This window comes from Rissa tridactyla, chromosome 8 (assembly GCF_028500815.1).
Source record: "Rissa tridactyla isolate bRisTri1 chromosome 8, bRisTri1.patW.cur.20221130, whole genome shotgun sequence".
Classification (NCBI taxonomy): Eukaryota; Metazoa; Chordata; class Aves; order Charadriiformes; family Laridae; genus Rissa; species Rissa tridactyla.
In genome coordinates, this window is record NC_071473.1 from 36,995,346 (window position 1) to 37,014,221 (window position 18,876).

Genomic DNA, 18,876 nt, shown 5'->3' on the forward strand with positions numbered 1-18,876 from the left:
CCCTCACAATCACCAGCCGTCTCCAATCTGCTGACAGTTGTAATCTTACTTGCAAAGTGTCAACTATTGTAACCTGGACGTTACTGCAGACTGGGCTCTAGGCTGAGCTATAACGCGCAACAGATCAGTGGTCACGTTTTGTACAAATGGATGTTTTTAGGATGTCTGGCTAATGGACTATTTAAATTATTATCCCTGTAATATAAATCTGTGTTCTAAATAGTAGTGTATTTTTAATTCACAGGATTATGGCATCACTAAATCTACTGAGATACTTAATCATTAAGGACTGTGAAAGTGATAATCAAGTAAGTACTAATTGATTTGAAAATGATTGATTACATAAGGGCTGGATTCATGTGAACGCTGTTATCCTTGATTCAAAAACACGTTTTTTGCATTTTTCTTTGCAATGGTCAGTAATCCAGAAGTGATGTTTTTATTAACTATGTCAGAAGATATGTGATGTGTTATGTTTGTTAATGTTGCTTATTTATTTGGTGGTATCCCTCAAGCCTCGAAGTGGATTTCTTAATAATACAAACCTTTGCAGTTTGAGATCCATTTTATTCATCTTTAGGCAAAATATTTTTTGTCTGACACACTAGAATCTTAATCGTGTTAAGATTTCTCAGAAAGTATTTAATAATCGTATTTAAATAGCTTTTAGCTGTGCAAAACGGTATTCTATATTTGCAGTACCTGTGCAGCTGCATGATAGGTACATGTTAAAAGCTTCTCTAGGTATCAGCATCAAAAAAATTCTTGTCTGTAAGATCCATCTGCTGAAGTAACAAAAGGAATGGCCAGGCCTATCCAATTTTCTGCTACATTGCTTTACTGGATATAGCTTAGAGTGTTTTATGCACAAAGGAAATTTGCCAGCCTAAACTGCCCACCACTGCAGCTTACCTGTGTCGTTGTTACAGGTATACCTCTTTACCTTCATTTCTTCTGTGTGTGGATGTTTGAATGGAGCTATTTCAGAAACACCATGAATATTTAAACTTTGAAGTATATTAAAAAATGGAAGCTGCCCTTATGTATTTTACCCATATAATATTACGCTACCTCAGTTTAAAGCAGGATTTTATAGCTTTAGTCATAATCCCCACCTGTTTCGTCTCTGTTTTCCTTAGCTCTTTTCTGTCTGAAGCAGTCAGCAGCACTTGTTACTGGTAGATCAGTGCAAACTGTATTTGTTACTCAACTGCTCTTTGGCTTTTCAGTGTAGTATATGATGATGGATCTGCTGGTTTTGTGTACAGTCAGTCCTGTCCACCTGCAGTTGATGGAAGTGTGTTCCTGAATACTGAAGGGGAAACTTGTTTGAATTTCACAGCAGGGTCAATATATGGATTCCATATTCTAGCAGCTGATTTAGAAGTGCTCTGACTTGCATTGTGCCACTCCAGTATGGAAGAGCCAGTGGAATTATTTGTGTTTAGTTTTCCAATTACATTCCACTACCGAGTGCTACTTATTCTAATTGTAAATGCAGCTGATGACTCTTTCAAATCATTGTGTTCCACCATTCCTCTAATTTATGCAACTCTGTAGCTTTTTATCCACTGTATCATGTAGCGAACAAGCATCAGCTGATCTAGTTGAAGATGCCTCAGCTCATTGCAGGGGGTTTGGACTAGATGACCTTTAAAGGTCCCTTCCAACCCAAACTGTTCTCCTTAGTACTAAATGTTTTGATTTTTGCATTAAAATATTTGTTTAAATTAGTGACAGTTTAAAGAAAAATTGCTTGTCAGTTTCAAAGTACAGTAAAGCCTTTCCTGACTTGAATAAGCAGTATCGTGGCCAGAGGAACATTCTAACCTGCAATAAGTATCGTGAGGTGTTTTGTTGTTCTCCCCTAGTTCCTTGACTTTCTTTATGATTTGGAGTAATAGACTTCAGCATATCATTTTCTGTTTGCTAAAATACATAAAAAAATTCTGATCTACTTTTAGAGCACATTGAGATCTATGAATACAAGTATTATAAGTGCCTAATGATGTTATTAGTCTAAGTAGAATAATAATAATATAGCTTGCACTGATTACCCAAACTGTAATGAAAATGAATAGTAAAAATAGTTTTCAGTTGGTGCATTTCTATTTTACTTTTTATGTAATTAGTTAGTATTGATAGACTATATCCGTTTCTCAGTTTTCCAGAGTGATTACTATTCAAGTGCTCATTACGGTCCACTCAGTTTCATGTAAATGCATAGCTTTGCAAGAAAAGAGAGTATTCCTCTTTGATTATTATTAAAAACGTTTATAGATGGTAGCACACAATTGCTGTAACATTGCTGGTCTGGTACCTGGCATAAAACATGTCCGTACAGTTTGAGGAGAAAATAGCATCACGTCTTCTGAAGTTTTCCCTTATATTTAAGCCATGCCAGTTCTTGACTTCCTCCCTGTATCCCTTCATATCACGCAAGTGAGGCAGAAAGAAAATGCTTCCTTTCATGTCAGTTCAGATTTTTTGATTGCTGTGTAACAAGCACTTTCATTAATCAAGTTTGAAAACCAGTATTTTTCTGGAAAGATTTCTTCATTTTTAGCCCCATTCTGGCGGAAGTAATTACCGGTTTTCTTATTTGACCAGTTAACTGTGTGTCATTTAGCATCAAAATTTGGTGAATTTTCTGCTGTAATCAACAATACTATTTAACATTGAGAATTCTTATTTTTCCGTACTCTGCCCTTTGAGGACACTGCCTGAAGAAAGGAGTCATATAAATGGCTCCTATATCCGAAGACACAAAGACTGATTTATATTTGTTTCCTTCTACAGCAGTTTTGTAACTACAAACTTATAAGGTGCCAAGGGAGAGAAGTTTTCCTCTTGGGCGGTGTAACCTTGAACAACCTTGCTTTTGAACATCTTTTCCTTGTACTTCTTGCTTCCTGAGTGCCATTACTGTAAACTCCTCCTTTCACCCTATGCCAAATTGGGGAGAAGTTGATGTGTCACTTGGGCTACTGTGCCTAGGGATTGGGGTAGTAGCATATCCAGTAACATTCCTACAGTGCTTTTTAAATTGAATGCAATATAGACAAGACCCTTATATGTATGGGGAGCGTGACATTTATCAGAGGTTTCATTTGGCATCGCAATACAGTGTTAATTTGGGAACTTGAATTTAAATAGTTGTGCCATTTTGCTGCTGAATTATCTTAAGGGAATCTACAAGTGCTGTTTACTCACTGTAGAGATTCCAGCCTGAGAAAGTGGCTGGTACACCCCCTCCAACACACCAAGATCCCTTCACCTTTGCTTACGACAAGTTGAAAATGTGTGTTTCCATTGCTGTAGTTATCAGCCTACATACTAAGTTCGCCCCCAAACCCCGCTTTGTTTTGTTTTGTTTTGTTTTTGACTGCTTCATCCTGCCAACTTTCAACAAATAATGTTGAAAATGTAAGAGAGAGGGAGAGGAGTGTACGTGTCCATCATGCTGCTATTCATGCTTAAATGGATGAGTCTTTTATTCTTTTTTTCTCCCAGCACAGAAATGTATGTTACAAAGACTAGTCTAAAAAACTTATGCTCAAAAACTTAGCATTGCAATGCTCCACCAAAACTTATTTGTAACCTTCTCTGTTCTGTTTGAATAGACCGGTGTGTGGACCATACTTCCCAAGATTGAGCAAAATTTTTTAAAACCGCTGCATGTAGGACTCAATATGTCAAAAGCACACTATGAAGCAGAAATAAAGAATAAGAAAGAAAACAGAAGAGGTTAGTTGTTTGGGTTTTTTCTTAGCTTTGTTCATATTTAAAAACTTTGGAAATCCTTTGGAAACAAATAATTGGTGAGTGCTGTATAGATCATGTTTTATTTAACTGTTCACGCTATTCCATATTTAAAATAATAATTCAGTAGTTGCTATATTTGATATTAATAATTTTCATAATTGGTGAGAAAAATCTGAACTTGTTTATCTCTCATCACGTGTGTAAACCTTACGGAAACCTGATGACAGTGTCACATGAAGATCTTCAAAGCTTGTTATGCATTTATACTTTTGATTTTAAGGTTAGATAGGAGCATCTAAATCTCTCTGTGAATATATAGCCCTTGGGTTTCATACTAGGTGTGGGGAGGTTGACAAGAAAAGAAATAATTCACACAGCAAATAGGTACTCTCGTAAAGCCTGAAGGATTACATTCTTGATTATTTTACTTTTTTTTTTTTTTTTAATCTGACACACAGAATCAGATTCTGCTGTGCGTTAAACAGACACATTCCACAGGGCGTAAGAGCTGTAGCTGCTGTAGGCCATCTCTGTGTATGTCAGATCCTCTGCTCCTTTGTGGTCTCCAGTATAATTAAGACAGCCCAAGGAGCTTGCTTCTGCTACCAAAAATGTCAGTGTGGCTTTTGGCCCCTGGTCTTATCCTCTTCTATTATTGTAAACTATATGAGGCAGAGAAGGCGAATTTTTCTAAAGGCAACCTGTGGATGTCTTTCTAAAGGGCATCCTTTAAAACGAATCGGGAAGCTTTCTCTTTTTCTTTAAGTTCTTCTTATATTTCTCCAGCCTTTGACAAAGCATAAAAAGATTTGAGTTCAGGAGACAACATCTAACTCGTAATAGTAAATGGTTTAGCCTTTTTCCCCAGTGTATAATCTTTGTAAGCATTATGTTGAATTTCAAATATGTGATCTGAATGTAAGAGTTTTTCCCCTTAGTTTTCAGACTTGTCCTTGTAGTTTTGCCTGCTGCAAGTAAACAGAGAAGCCTGCAGCCTTTTCTTAATTAAATATGTATTTCATGTCTGGATTTATTAAGTCAAGCTAAAGAACCTTCTACAATTTCTCTGGATGTGGAAATATTAAAAATGTATCACAAATCAATCAATCAGATTTAATAATTATTTTTTTCCTTTTAAGGAGCATTTTAGCTATATAAATTTTTTTTTGAGTAGCAGATATTGCCTGTTTAGTAATGTAGTCATAACGGGATATGGAAAGCCTGGCGATAGCATCCAGCTCAAACTGTTGTCGTCTTAACGTTCAGCACCTTCTGTCCTGTGTTTGGTCAATCCCTAGGTTTGCGGTTTTTAACAATTACTGGCTAGAAACGCTAATAGATTAAATATTATTTTCATTCTAAAAGTTGTGTGAAACAGCAGCCTGATCTCTGGTTGGTTATTTTCTTCTACAGAGGCACACAGTTCTAACACAGTTTGCTCTCTAACTGTTAGTGGGGAAAAGATGCCTGCAATGACTACTGAAATGCAGCTTCAGGTGAGTTTGCATTTCCTTCAGAGTTATTCAGAAGTATTGAAATTTTCTTTTCAATCTGGAGACAAATGTACATTTACAGTGGGGGGAAAAAAATAGAAATTTCTTCTAATAGAAATAACACTAATCTCTTTTGTCATTTCAGGTTTTACACTCAGCGCTCTTCACATTTGATTTAATAGAAAGTGTTCTATCTCGAGTAGAGGAACTCATTGAAGTGAAAATAAAAGGTGGAATGGATGAAAATAGTTAGGTCAGCTGAAGTATTTGAATTAACACACTTCTTGTAAGACCATTTTGACTATGAGAGTCTAGTTGAAAAGGAGGCTACGAGCCTTTAAAGAAGAGCGATTTAGAGTGGCCTCTAGAATTGCAAATGTTACTCTTCGTGTCTTGTTGCTGCTCTTTTTTATTTTCTTTTGCTATTGTTGTGTGCGATTCACAGAGATGGCCTATTTGCTAAAGTACTCCTCTTCAGAATTTGATGCTTTTTCTTAAGTTTAGAAATTAAAACCAAGGGTAAGGTTTTTCTTTTTTCTGTAGCAAGGAGGTAGGGTTCCGCATTTATTTTTCTGTTCATCTTCAAAATTTGTTAGATAATAGTTGCTGATGGGTGTTGTGAATTACAAGGATTTTTATAAAGTGACTGGAGAACCATTAATTAAAAAGAACCATTTAAGCACAAGGTATTTTTTATTAGGACTTTTTAATGTTGACAAACAAGATTCTATATTTACAGACAGGACTGTAAGCTATAGATAGCAAATAGTAGAAACACTATAGCAAATGAAACCAGGTTTAAAGAAAAACATATCAACTTGGAGCCAAATAAGATGTTAATAAACCAGCAGATAACACTTATGTTTAAAAAACACACTGTAAGATTTCATACCTACACCTGTTTATGCATGGGAAACCTGTATTTTGGCATTATTTTGATTATCCTTATCTTTAATGATAAAGTTTTTCTTAAGATATTTTAAATAGTTTGGGAAATTATTATAAACAGATGAGCTTTTAAGTTCAGAATCAAGTTAAGACAAGGATGGCTTTTGGTTTTTTCTTAGAATGCACTTTTGGTATAATGTATGCTATTTTTCACTGTATAGTTATTTAATACAAATTTTCATTCCAAATGCATAAGTTGTATATACAGTCTTTTGAAATGTAATTATATTTTTAAAAACGTGCTGTACTTTATTTAAAATGTAGCCATTCTATTTATGAATAAAAACCCAAATACTAAATTAATTGCAATGCAACTGGTACTCCTGAAGCATCTTCCAAACTGGACTGTTTTCTACTATTTGGGCTTTTGTCGTTGCCACTTGGTTACGAATATCATCTGCTCGTGGCTTGGAAGTTATCTTAGAGAAAAAAAAATATTATGAGTCGGACACAGTAATTCTTAGGTAATAGAATATTCAACATCTTATTTTTCAAATAGTACAAATGTAAAATTATTCAGCAGTGAAATTTGAATTGTTTTCTGATATTCAGGAATGATGACAAAGAGGTGATGGGATGTATCTTTTTAGGTGCAAAGACCAGTCCTTAAATAACGAGTCCTGCCAGCATTGCAGCTGATTATCTGGGTAGTATTTCAACAGGTGTTGTGTATGGGTAGCTCAGGATTAGTTGGATGTATTGCACCCTTGGCTGTATCTGTTTAACTGGGGCAAAAAGTGTTGGTTTTTAGGCCCTGTACCAGTTAGGGATTCTCTGACAAAAGATGAGCTCATTAAACTGGGTTTACACTGCATCAATAAGAAATAATGTAATGGCAACTGACAGATTTGTGGTATTTACTATCATCACTTCTTATGGGGCTCTCCTGTTGAAATTTGGTGTGAACATTCTGAACAAGTAGAAAAGCAAATTCAAGTTTATAGGATCAGCAGTAATCTTAAAAGTTTTTTTGGGTTAATGCTGTATTAGGAGACTGGACCAGACATCAGTAGATTCCATAAAAAGTTTAAGTACAATGTTCAACATTGTAATAAGTATTTAACAGCTTTTGCCATATAATAAGCGAGATCTAGCTTACACACTTTCAAAATGATGAATACTCGGAATAGGTTAATGCTTATTATTTTGAGATGCTCCCTTCAGGAAAGGATAAAACGTAAATTTAGATTTTATTTCTAATATATCATTCACCCTGCTGTTTTTATTTTTGGTATGTGGGATGCTGCTAGTACTGTTATAGTTAATATCTAAGTTAGAATTTTCATAGAAAAAACGTTCTTTAAAGAGGTTCAGTAAATAGATTTAATTAATAATGTGTTGATGCATACAGAATATGTTGCAGATACACAGATAAATTACACTCGTTAAGCTGTATGTGCATCATTAAAAATCCACAAGTAACTAGAGTTTTCACATTGGCTTTTTTACTTTAAGTAGAAGTCATTACACATTTAGATCCAATGCTGGTTCTGCGCTACTAAATGAAGTGATAAAAAAGAGCCACATTAGAATCATAGAATATTTTGGGTTGGAAGGGACCTTTAAAGGTCATCTAGTCCAACCCCCCTGCAGTAAGCAGGGACATCTTCAACTAGATCAGGTTGCTCAGAGCCCCATCTGACCCAACCTTGAATGTTTCTGGGGATGGAGCATCTACCACCTCTCTGGGCAACCTGTTCCACTGTTTCACCACACCATTGTAAAAAAAATTCTTCCTTATAGCTAGTCTTAATCTTCCCTCTTTTAATTTAAAGCCGTTACCCCTTGTCCTATTGCAACAGGCCCTGCTAAAAAGTTTGTCCCCATCTTCCCTGTAGCCTCCCTTTAGGTACTGGGAGGCTGCTATGAGGTCTCCGTGGAGCCTTCTTTTCTCCAGGCTGAACAACCCCAACTCTCTCAGCCTGTCCTCCTAGCAGAGGTGCTTCAGCCCTCTCATCATCTTTGTGGCCCTCCGCTGGACCCACTTCAAGAGGTCCATGTCTTTCTTGTGCTGAGGACTCCAGAGGAATTAGTTCTTACATATCTAATTTTCTTCATAGATGCTATTAAGAGCTTTTCAAGTTACCTTCAACAATATTTTAAAGACTCGGCTAAAGCATCAGAGTAACAGTATTAGATGGATTATGGTCAATATGACCCAAAATGATCCATTAAAGAAAAATAAGTATTTTATAGTTCCTGGCTAATATACTTCTGAAGAACTAAATTTTTAAAGTATATGCAACCAGACTTACCTTGGCTATAGTTAGCATTAACTTAACAGTTTCAGCAGTATTATGAACTGGTATTATACGTAAATTACTGCCCAGGAATCTGCACATCAAAATAAAGGTTAAGGTTACTTTTAGAATGCACATTTAATTTGTTACGCCACAAACTCAAAAAGCATTTTCACATGATGTAAACAACTTCTTACCGTGTCTTCACCACAAGTACATGGAAGATTGCTTTTATCTTTAAAGGCAACTGGAGAGTTCACGCTGTTTGTACAGCCATCTGTCCCATGTCTGCACCACTTGTTTAGGTGGGATTTGGAAAGACTCTTTGGTTTTTCTAGGGCTCTTTGACAATCAATCAGTCGACACTTCTTAAGCATGTGTACATTCAGAGAACTAAACCCTCTTCTGCTATATTGTTGAAGACTGACTGTTCTCAGTGCCAGTAAAAAAATGTTTGGGTTTTTTTTTTATGGCTTTGGAAAAACACAGGAAATTATCTAAAAACACTGTGCTAAAAATACTTCAGAATTTGAACTAAGTCTTTGTAGTGTATACTATCTAAATATAGCAATCTGTACGTCAGAGATGATTAAGATAATGTGACAATTCTGCTAAGAATTTCATGTAAAGACTTGTTCATGCAAATAATTTAAACTAAAATTCATTCTCTTTCTATAAATAATGTTATTCATATGCATTCATTCTTGAGAATGGAATCAAGATTTAAAATATGAGCATCAGTTGTTCAGTGCAGTCACGGAAGAGAGAGAGAGATGAAAGCTTAGGCAAGCACAGAGCCTCTCCTTAAGACTTGTATCTTAAGTGTGTTGTAACAATGACAACAAAGTTAGCATCGCTGCTGTTTTCTGTTGTGGAGCTAAAACATGATGGGGACTTAACAACAAAGAATGAGGAATTTTAAATAATCAAAAATTTAATCCACAAAAGGTGCCCAGCTGCTCAGTTGTGTACTCCCCTGTGACCTCCCCTTGTGACTACCACCTGTTCTTCCCTGCAATCTGTTGGATGAGTTGGACTCGTTCACATTAAGACCCATGCTGGTTAGATGCCTGATCTCAACTTGGCTGCCTGTTCTTCTAATTAGCAAAAATAAATGTTATAGGCAGTGCCCCTCCTTAAGACTAGGTACTCGGGTCACTGTTGAGTTTTGCTAAAATCTGATGCAGAAACTGTAGTTTGTTTTACGTTTAGGGATTAGGGAAATAAATAGATGCAACTTTGTTAATACTAGCAATGGCCTAAGCAAAGGGTGAATGAACGAAGTGCAACAAAGAAACAATTGCATGAACTTATTTAGATCCCTGAAAATGCATTTCTATCAATAGTTTTGCTTCCAATTACAGAAAGTCTAAATTTAGTTTGTATTTTACTAATTTGGGCAATGGGCAGAACACTGGCCATTAGAACACAATGCTGGTCTTTGCTCCAAGGTGTTTAAAAATTAGCATATGGATTTACTGAGGATATTAGTGGAATGCTCCTTTGAGCTGTGATGATAAAGATTGCTTTTCTCCTCCTTCCCCCATGATATACACAACCTTACCCAAAGCGTTCATGGTGTTGAACAGCAATCTTGTAATATTATTCTTAATAATTAAAAAAAATAATCCTTCCCACTTGCAACAAAACCATAGATAAGCAGGAAGAAACTAATACAGGAAGACCTGAAAATATATGGGGACTTTGTTTTTTAACAGATCCAACAGGTGACTTGTAGTTTGAGAGAACGTGGCACAAGTTTCAACCACATCAATGCAAAAGCTCAGTCAGTGATTTACATACAATAGCAGAACTCCAAGCTGCCAGGTAGTAACAAAGCACATGAATCTAAAATATAATCATGCTTTGTCAACATCAACTTGGTATGGCCTGCAATGAAAAAACTATTATTTTTATTTTAATAAAATTACTGTCTTAGCAAATGGAATATAGTTTCAAAACATCACATTTGTTAGTGATCAACTTGTGCATAACCACAAGGCAGACTGAGAATTAGCATTGCCATCAGCTAAATAACATGTTCTTGCTGAATGGTGGCAGAACTTTTGCGACCTCTCATGAAAATTTATGGAATTTTCATAAATGGGTAATAGATTTCCTACATTTCATCCCATACACTCTGCTACTCATCAGCATTTGGCAGCGTGCCCAGAATTTAACGAAACTGGTGCAAGTTTCATGGAGGTAAAGATCAAAGACTCCATTAGAATAGTCACTTCTTTGATGTCAAGAGTGAAAAATCAACTGCATTTAGGCCTACCGTACTTACCGGAAAATAGTTTTGACTACAAGAATGGAGCAGAACCTGATAACTGCTGTCAGCAGGTATGTAATGAAACATGCAAATTTGCAGGCTTCATTAGAAATCACAGATAAAGTTTTAAACAAACCAGTTTTGATGGCCAGTTTCATCCTTTTGGTGTAAAATAACATTGATTATTTCAGTTGCTCTAGCTCTGTATAATAGACACTGTTCCAAGTAAACAGATTTTAAAAGCTGGTAAAGAATCTGTACTTTACAACAAAGCCTTTTCTCATGAAGGAAACTTGCCTGTTCTGTTTTCAAAATGACCATGAAAAGATGCTGCCAGAGCTAAGAAAACTGCCTAATTTTCCAGTTCAAGAGAAAATTATATTACATAACCCTAAAGTGATTGAAAGGGATGTTGTTTGCTATGTTTTGAGGAACGTCCCCTTTTGTTACCTATTTGTAACAAAAGATTAACAAAAGCGTGTCAGATAGATTGATTCACTTTTCTTTGCCATTAAAAAACATAGGCTTTAAATAATTTTTCAGTGTGTTAGCAAAAGAAAATTCATATTCCTGAAACTAATTCCTAAAATAACATTCCCAAATCTAAGACTGCTAGTTCATTTCTTCCTAGCAATAAAAATTTTGGTTTGATGTTGAAATGATACCTTCTCTGAATCCTAAACATGACATTCCATTCTTCTGGTCCATGAAGTGCAGCTGACAAAACCAAAAAACTGTTCCGATGAATGTTTATGAACTTCTGAATTCTTTTGAAAAACGACTCTTCCCTTGTCATAAGCAAGTCTTGAGTGTCTGCCAGTATAAATGCAACACCTATTGAAGAAATGGATATAAATGTATATGTGATGGCAGGAACACGATTAAATTCTCACCACAAACCAGGAAGCGGAATTCTTATCCAAACATTAGTGTAAAAGGCGATGGAACAAAACACATGAATGAATTTACACATCTTGACAGTGAAATGTAATCGTGAGCTTTGGCCAGTGATGACTAGTATTTTTAAGATAAAACTATGAATAACTCAGAGGTTATTTTAGACCATAACATCAAAAAAACGTGACTGTTCAATCCACTCAAAGTACAGGCATCTGAGTGCCTTTGAAAGCACATGCTTCAGGAACAAGCAACTGCTCTAATGGAATGAATTTAGGGCAAATGCAAAGACTGATTGAAAGGCTCAGCAAGTCCCCTTTCTAAATGCGATAAACAAACACACCTGCAACGTCTTAAAAGTAAGCAAAACTGTCTACCATGACAAATGAAATCATAACCCTGTCAACTAAGTTATTCTGAAAGGGAAAGTTAAGAAGGCTGATGTTCAGAAGGTCTAACAATGGAGGATACAAAAGACTAGGCCTCATTAATCCTTATAGTTCAGGAATGCTTCAGCTTAAGGATCTCATCTACCTGTCTAAAGCATCTTCTGCTCTAAAAAGGAAGGACAGATATTTCATGTTTGCAGTTTCAGTGACTTCCTAATCAAACCTGCTCACAAATGCTTTCCCTAACCCCTCTGCTACCACCAGGTCTGCAAATTCAACTTGGAAGATGAAAGCCAAGGGTCTTGGTTTGCTCTTGTGTTTACAGCCATGAATACTAAAAATCTTGATGGCTGTCTTACATGTTAGTGGCACTCAATGTTATAACAACATTATAACGTTGCTCAGTTATAACAAGAAGTTACTAAGCAGTTCAGCTGATGATCACCAGATCTCATGTAGCTGTTCTACAATACACTAAAAAAAAAAAGTAAAAACCGATGAAAATATGTCATCCTCAAAGTTCTCTGCTCCATCCTCAGATTTACGTGCAATCACAGCACAGCTCCTTCCACCGTTATACGACCTTACAACAAGGCAGCTTTTATTCAGTTTAGCATAGCCTACAACAGGGCTTGATCTTGTATCTCATTACAGCTTATGCGTTTAAAAACGTAAACGTCAAAGTACTGTACCAGAAAGAGAAAAAATCACGGATCCAATTTCCACTGATTCTGAATATCGAACTCGGTGTTGTTGCCTCTGTAGAATTGTAGAAATTTCATGATTCTAAAAAAATTTTTAAAAGTTATTTTTAGAATATGTTTTCGGCCAACAAGTTAGGGGATAGAAATATTCTTAAAGCATTGTCTTAACCATTATAGATAGAACTTTAGCATCGTTGTTTAAAAAATATTTTTTATTCCACTTGCAATAAAGAAGTAGTAAAATGTTAATTAAACTTTTTGAGTTAATGAAATTTGAAATATTTGCATTGGAATTTATCAAACATTGAATGACAATTTTGTATGGATACATTCAGTTTGCCACAGGAAACTCTTGCATAATACGTAAAGAAGCTCAAACATTTTACAGTCTATTTTTGTACGATGTGCTAAAGGAGGATTTGCAGGAGTGAAGAACATACAGTAGTGTGTTTCTGTGACTCTGGCTAATGAAACCATTATTTTCACAGATATCAGCATTTCATTTGGAAGATAGTTCAGAAAATCTGTGTGGGACATGATTTTATTTAAAGCTTTTTGACAGAATGCAATTCACTCAGGAAAATTAGAACATGGCAACGCAATCATCTACAGAATGAAGTGGGTTTGGATATATTTTTCACCCTGCAAAAAGCATTTCTGCAGCATTTCTACAGAAACTGCTCAAACACATTTTAAAGATTAAATCACTGAATCCTTTTTAGCTACTAACATGTTCTTTAACCTGCCCACTTAAAACGTAGCCAACTTGCCTACATAGGGAAGTATGATTTAGTGGAAGAGTACAAAATAAATTCAGGATAGCAAGTGAACCCTGAAGGAGACAGTAACCAGAAATGTTATGCTTTCAATTGGTCTGGAAAGGGAACGCTCAATGACAGCTGCTTATGAGGCACAAATGCAATTTTGGAAAAATTCTCTGCTTCAAAGCCACTGCTGACAGTGAATTATTTAATGCACAAATATAAATAACAGCTATAAGAAAAGGATAGCTGCACAGGGAACAGAGAAAGCTCATAACCAAAATTGATACAAAGCAATGCCTTTGTAACAGAAAAGCCACCTTAGATTTGTATTCAGCTGTTTCCATATCTCTGCTCACTGGGTGTCCGTACCAACGGCAGTAGTTTTGAGTAGAGCTGGGGCTCTTATTAGTAGGAGTGAGTTTTGCTGGCACAGTTGATGAGATCACTGACCTCCGATACCTCTCACCATATTATGGATTAAATTGCTCTTGAAGCAGTTCCCAAACTGGAACAGCTTACATGTCTCATTCCAAGACAAGCAGGCAAATAAGAACAGGCTTTAAACTGAGGTGATTCAGGAATTACTTCAACCCTGTTCACCCATTTATACAGCAGAGATGGGGTGATAACATTGTCAGCCAAGCTAGCGGGAGATACCCTTGCTTATGAATCAAAGCCCTCTTGCCTCTAAATTCTCTCCAGCTGGCATGAAATTGGTCTCAGCTGCAAGAACTAACTACCAGCTCCTTGACATACCCTTTCACTTTACTGAGGAACAGTCCAGGCTTCTGATATTAACGATATAAATATACATCAATATCTGTAAAACTCAGTATTTTAAAACAAATTGCACACTTACTGAGTAATAATCTACCTCAATGTTGATACAGTATAGTAGAAAATAAAGTGTTCAGGGAGAAACTCAGAAAATTAAAAACATTTCTGATGGAATTATTCATAGTGCTAATTTGAAAGCAGCATCAGTGCAGTGCAAAAATGATGAGTCAGGAAGACAATCCTAAAGCAGTATAACTCAGAATAGCAAGTGGCAAGAATACGAAATAGATACAGAAGTTGCTAGGGGAAAAACCACACACACGCACACACACACAAAAAGAACAGGACTATAGTAGAAACAACTTCAGACTAATGTCACTGTTTTGTCCTCAAAAGACTATATTCATTGGCATTGCATAAAATATTTCTACATATAGAATACAGGAAATGCTTCTTTCAGTGTTTCTTAATGAGTCAGATACTGCTCTTAACAAGAGATATTGTACTTGCAGAGCTGCACTCATAATAACTGTTGTTATCCATCTTGACTGTTCCTGCCCACCATTTGCTGTCATTTTTTTCAAGGCTTTAACGGCTCCGCAGTGAAATCTCAGCTGCCACCTTCTGAAAAGCTTGGAAAGACGACAAATAATACCTGCCAATTAAAGAGGTGAAATGTTTAAGGCACACAGATCCATTAAAGATCTGATTAAAACCCAGGGCACTACCCGATTCTCCAAAATGTATACAGGTGCCCACTACAACTGAACTAATTTAAGATAGCAATTAGATGCCTAAATGGCTTTAAAGAATCTGCATCTGAGAGGCGTAACAGAGCAGCATAATGAACAAATGACTTCAGAAAAACATTCCTAAAAGTGCTTAAAACCACTAAAGAGCATTTGCCCTGTTTTCAAAGGGCACGCTTGTCACTCTGCACTTTTTACATTCAGATCCTTTTAGGAAGACTGCCCTGGGCCTCCTGCCCAGCCCGGAGCAGCCCACCATGCCGCAGGCCTGAGCACTAGCTCTTTTCATCTACGTTTGTCTTTCACTTTTCTGAAAATATTCCTGGATATCCAGCTTGGCAGGCGTTTCTATTTCAGTAAGGCTCATGTGGTGCAGCTGGGGACACTGAAGCTTCCTGGCAAGAGCGCGGGGTGGGCAGGAGGCTGGGCCGGGCCGGGCCTCGCCTCACGTCCCTGAGGCGCCCGCTGGCCTCGCCGGGGAGGCGGGAGAGCTGGGCTCCGCCAAACCCGCGTGCCAGCTGGTTCCCAATGTAAATTTTAATCTGTCTTCTCCTCATTTTAAAAACCTGGGAAGGCGCTACAATGAAATCCCGATGGCTTTGCAGGACCGGCCGCAAGGCGGGGCAGCCGCGGCGCTGGCAGCGGCGGGCAGCGAGCGCCCGCCCCGCGCTTCCCGCCCGGCGGCCACCGGCGGTGCCGCCGTGTCTTTCAGCCTGTGGTGCGGTGTGAGGAGCCCACAACGAGCGCTGCGGCTTCGGGAGGAAGGGGAGGCCTCGGGGGTCCGGTAGCAGCAAGAAGTTCTCTGGATCACAGCCATCAAGGAAGAGAGAGAACTCCTAAGCAAATTTTATAATTTATATTGAATGTGATGTTCGTGGTATGAAATAATCCTGTGGGCCAGCGTGGGTCAAGTGCCTGGGTCTCGCTCCTCCTTATCCCCGCACCGGGCAAGGCTCAAAAACACTGAGACCTTGAAACCCGCGTATGATAGCTGGCTCTGAAGTCAATATTTTCACAAATTCAGACACTAGAGTCTTCTAAGAGTGCAGTTTTCTCTAGCGTTAGAAGAGATCTTACTGAAAAGTAAGATTACTGAAAGAAATTAATCCTACGTCGCTTACACCAGGACAGCCTGGCAGCTGGGCCTGGAGCCCTCTGGCATCAAGCAGCACCGCAGAGGACGGGGTGGGTCCATCCTAGGCACGGCTGGTGGCTGCGGACTCTCCGGGGGCCTCCGTCTCCTTCCTGCAGACCTCAGGAGGAACCATGGCTGCTCCTCGCCAACCTTGCCCCACAGGTCTGAGGAATTAAGAGACGGCAAACAAAAGCTCCCAACACCCAAATGAATTGCACATCACTGCTAAGAAAATAACTCAGGCTTTGGCGGAAAGCGAGGAAGCACCTGTCTGCTGCTCCGTGTTGCCCTGGAGCGTATGGGGACTGGCTTCTGCTGGGATGCTGCTGAAAGCCGTATCTACTTGTAAGTGTCCCCATAAAAGTCATCCAGAAACTTTGGTGTTGGCCTGAGACACTGCTGCTGTACAAGTGTAGATGGTGTTGCATTTTCAGATGATTAAAAGGACAAAAAATGTGGAAGGGCATCAGGCAGAACAAGTGGGTATAGTAAACAAGAATGGTAATAAGTCTACTTTTGCATTGGAAAAAATATTGAGGGAGTGTTTTTAATGAACAGCTAATTCTGCTGCTATTTCTGGGGCAGAATACTCCAAATTGTTTTCTATGATGTTATAAATACAGAAGTTACACAGTACAAAAAGGCGAAAGCAAGAAATGGCACCACTTTCAGTGAAAGAAAAATACTGAGAATGTGGGAGCTTCTTTTTTTGTCATATAAGAGGAAACAGTACTTCTTTTATATGGTAAAGAAGAGCTGGAGAGTCATTAAAAGTACTGAAAAAGAGCATTGATTTCCAGCTCTGCTCTTCACACAGTATGTGAATCTAGACTCATGCCTATTTACTGAATCTGGTATTTTTACTGAAAATCTGAGATTGTAGTAAAAGCTTTTCCTTTTTAAACTCTTTTTAGAGCATTTTAAAATAGAAGAAAGCGACCTCATTTATATATTCAAAATGATACGTTTAAATACCAAATTGTCTGGCTCACTTGGAAATAATTAGACGTTTTAGTGATTTAAAGATAACTCTTCTTTTTGTTTCAGACAAATAAGAAGTGGATTCACATCTGATCTCTCCAATTTCTGTTGGTTAAATGCACCCGAGTTACAGTTGCACGTCACTGCAAGGGTATGGAAATGCCATGCTACTTTTGATAGTAAGTCAAATATTTCTACTACTGAATTTTTAAATTTATGTGGAGCAAATTAAAGGAAAATAACAGGTGTGTGAGGTATCCTGTCTGCAGTGTTCTGGAGAGCTGTGACAGGACCAACAAACTGTGAAGCTGTTTCGTGTAACACAGTGGAGCCACTTGCTCTGACTGCATACAAAAATCAGGGAGTTAGTTAAGAACATCAGGAATTATTTTAAAATACAATTATAAAATAATAAGGCAGTTTTATAATAAGGATCAATGATCCCACTGACGTTTGCTGACAAGAGGTTTGAATACATGCACACTATGAATGAATTTGTGTTTCAGTGCTAGAGATCCCAGCACTAGAGAGTAAGAACTGGTTTGTTGTGGTTATACTTGATTTATAACACTAAAGTGTATCTGAATTCGTATTTTGGAATATGTCTAATATGTACATGCATTAATTACATTACAACAATTCAGATGGAGAAAAAATAATAGGAGGGAATAGAATAGAATAAAAAGATGATTCACAATGTAAATATTTTTAAAAGGTGAGTAGATTTTTGTTTCCTTCAGTGTAACACTGTTAGAAATGTATGGTACATAAGAGAAAGTATAAGTTATTATGTTTAAAAAAAAATTACTGAGAAATTTAAACACTGGATTTAGGCTCCTGGGATACCAGCGGATGCCTTTCTCCCCTATAGCCATCTATCATACATGAAGTTGGATGCCCCCCACCCCTCAACTCAAAATACCCACTTGAGAGGCATCAAAGTACAATGACGGATAAGTGCGGGACAATGAAATAAAACAAAACCTTAGCAGAAATTGCTTCCTGTCAGTATTGTTGACTCCAGTTGTTATATTTTACCTTGTATAAATTCTGTGTATCTTAATTTCAGTTGGCAAAAAGTTATACCGGAAACTTGACTGAATATATTTCTGCCTGTCATTACATTTGATAATCGTTCACATTTGAAATAAAAATAAGACTCTGAGTGAGAAAGTTCTGAGGGGAATGGACCCCACATCTCCTGTGTAAAAGCCACCCCAGCCTAGCGCTTGTCTGGTCCAAGTCTTATGCAATGGGATATGCTGAGCCCCTGGGCTAGCAACTGCTCAAGGGACAATTCGGGTAGTAGTTTGTTTTGCAATGCCATTTAAGTCCAAATCTCACTATGTGACTTGCCTTTCTCTTTTTATGAGCCTGCTGTCAGAAAGCTAAAGAGAGCTTGGGCTCCATGAAAATAGGTTTTTCTGGATTGTGCAGTCTTCAGAGTATTTTTCTCCCCATAGTTTCCCTTCCAAAACGTGACTTTGAGAGATCCTGTGCTACCTGATATTACGAGCTAAATTTATTTTACTACTTACAGTTATCTCTGCTCTGACAGTTTCTGACATTTTGCTAGTCTTAGCTTTAATCTCAAAAGCATTCCTTTTCCACATACCTCCATGGTGCATTTCACATACAGGTGAAGCTGCAAGAGAGAGAACAGGGCTGTGTCTGGCAGCATATCAGATAACTCCTGGGAGCAGAGCAGAGAACCCCATTTAGGCAGGAATAGAAGGATCTTGGGATTAGAACTCCCATA

At 37.6% G+C, this 18,876-nt stretch overlaps 2 protein-coding genes across 6 annotated transcripts in view; one reads left to right on the forward strand and one right to left on the reverse strand.

Annotated features, from left to right (window-relative positions):
* The window catches only part of GLMN (glomulin, FKBP associated protein), a 22,905-nt gene extending 16,390 nt beyond the window's left edge, over nucleotides 1-6,515 (forward strand). For all 4 annotated transcript variants that reach the window (XM_054212426.1, XM_054212423.1, XM_054212425.1 and 1 more), the window contains exons 16-19: nucleotides 245-308; nucleotides 3,624-3,747; nucleotides 5,179-5,261; nucleotides 5,404-6,515. In XM_054212426.1, coding sequence (XP_054068401.1) covers nucleotides 245-308; nucleotides 3,624-3,747; nucleotides 5,179-5,261; nucleotides 5,404-5,511 — 379 coding nt within the window. In that variant the 3' untranslated portion in view covers nucleotides 5,512-6,515. The remainder of the gene's footprint in view (nucleotides 1-244; nucleotides 309-3,623; nucleotides 3,748-5,178; nucleotides 5,262-5,403) is intronic.
* On the reverse strand, nucleotides 6,506-18,827 carry C8H1orf146 (chromosome 8 C1orf146 homolog). 2 transcript variants are annotated; one of them, XM_054212429.1, is made up of 6 exons: nucleotides 18,733-18,827; nucleotides 14,815-14,907; nucleotides 12,700-12,793; nucleotides 11,387-11,555; nucleotides 8,462-8,540; nucleotides 6,506-6,625 (listed from the first exon to the last, which is right to left on the reverse strand). In XM_054212429.1, exons 2-6 carry the CDS (start codon nucleotides 14,815-14,817, stop codon nucleotides 6,506-6,508), a joined length of 465 nt encoding a protein of 154 aa, XP_054068404.1. In that variant the 5' UTR covers nucleotides 14,818-14,907; nucleotides 18,733-18,827. The 2 variants fall into 2 exon arrangements, with proteins under 2 accessions (XP_054068404.1, XP_054068403.1); XM_054212428.1 differs by lacking the exon at nucleotides 18,733-18,827 and adding an exon at nucleotides 16,123-16,169 and having other exon boundaries at nucleotides 14,759-14,884.
* Between the last annotated feature and the right edge of the window lie 49 nt (nucleotides 18,828-18,876).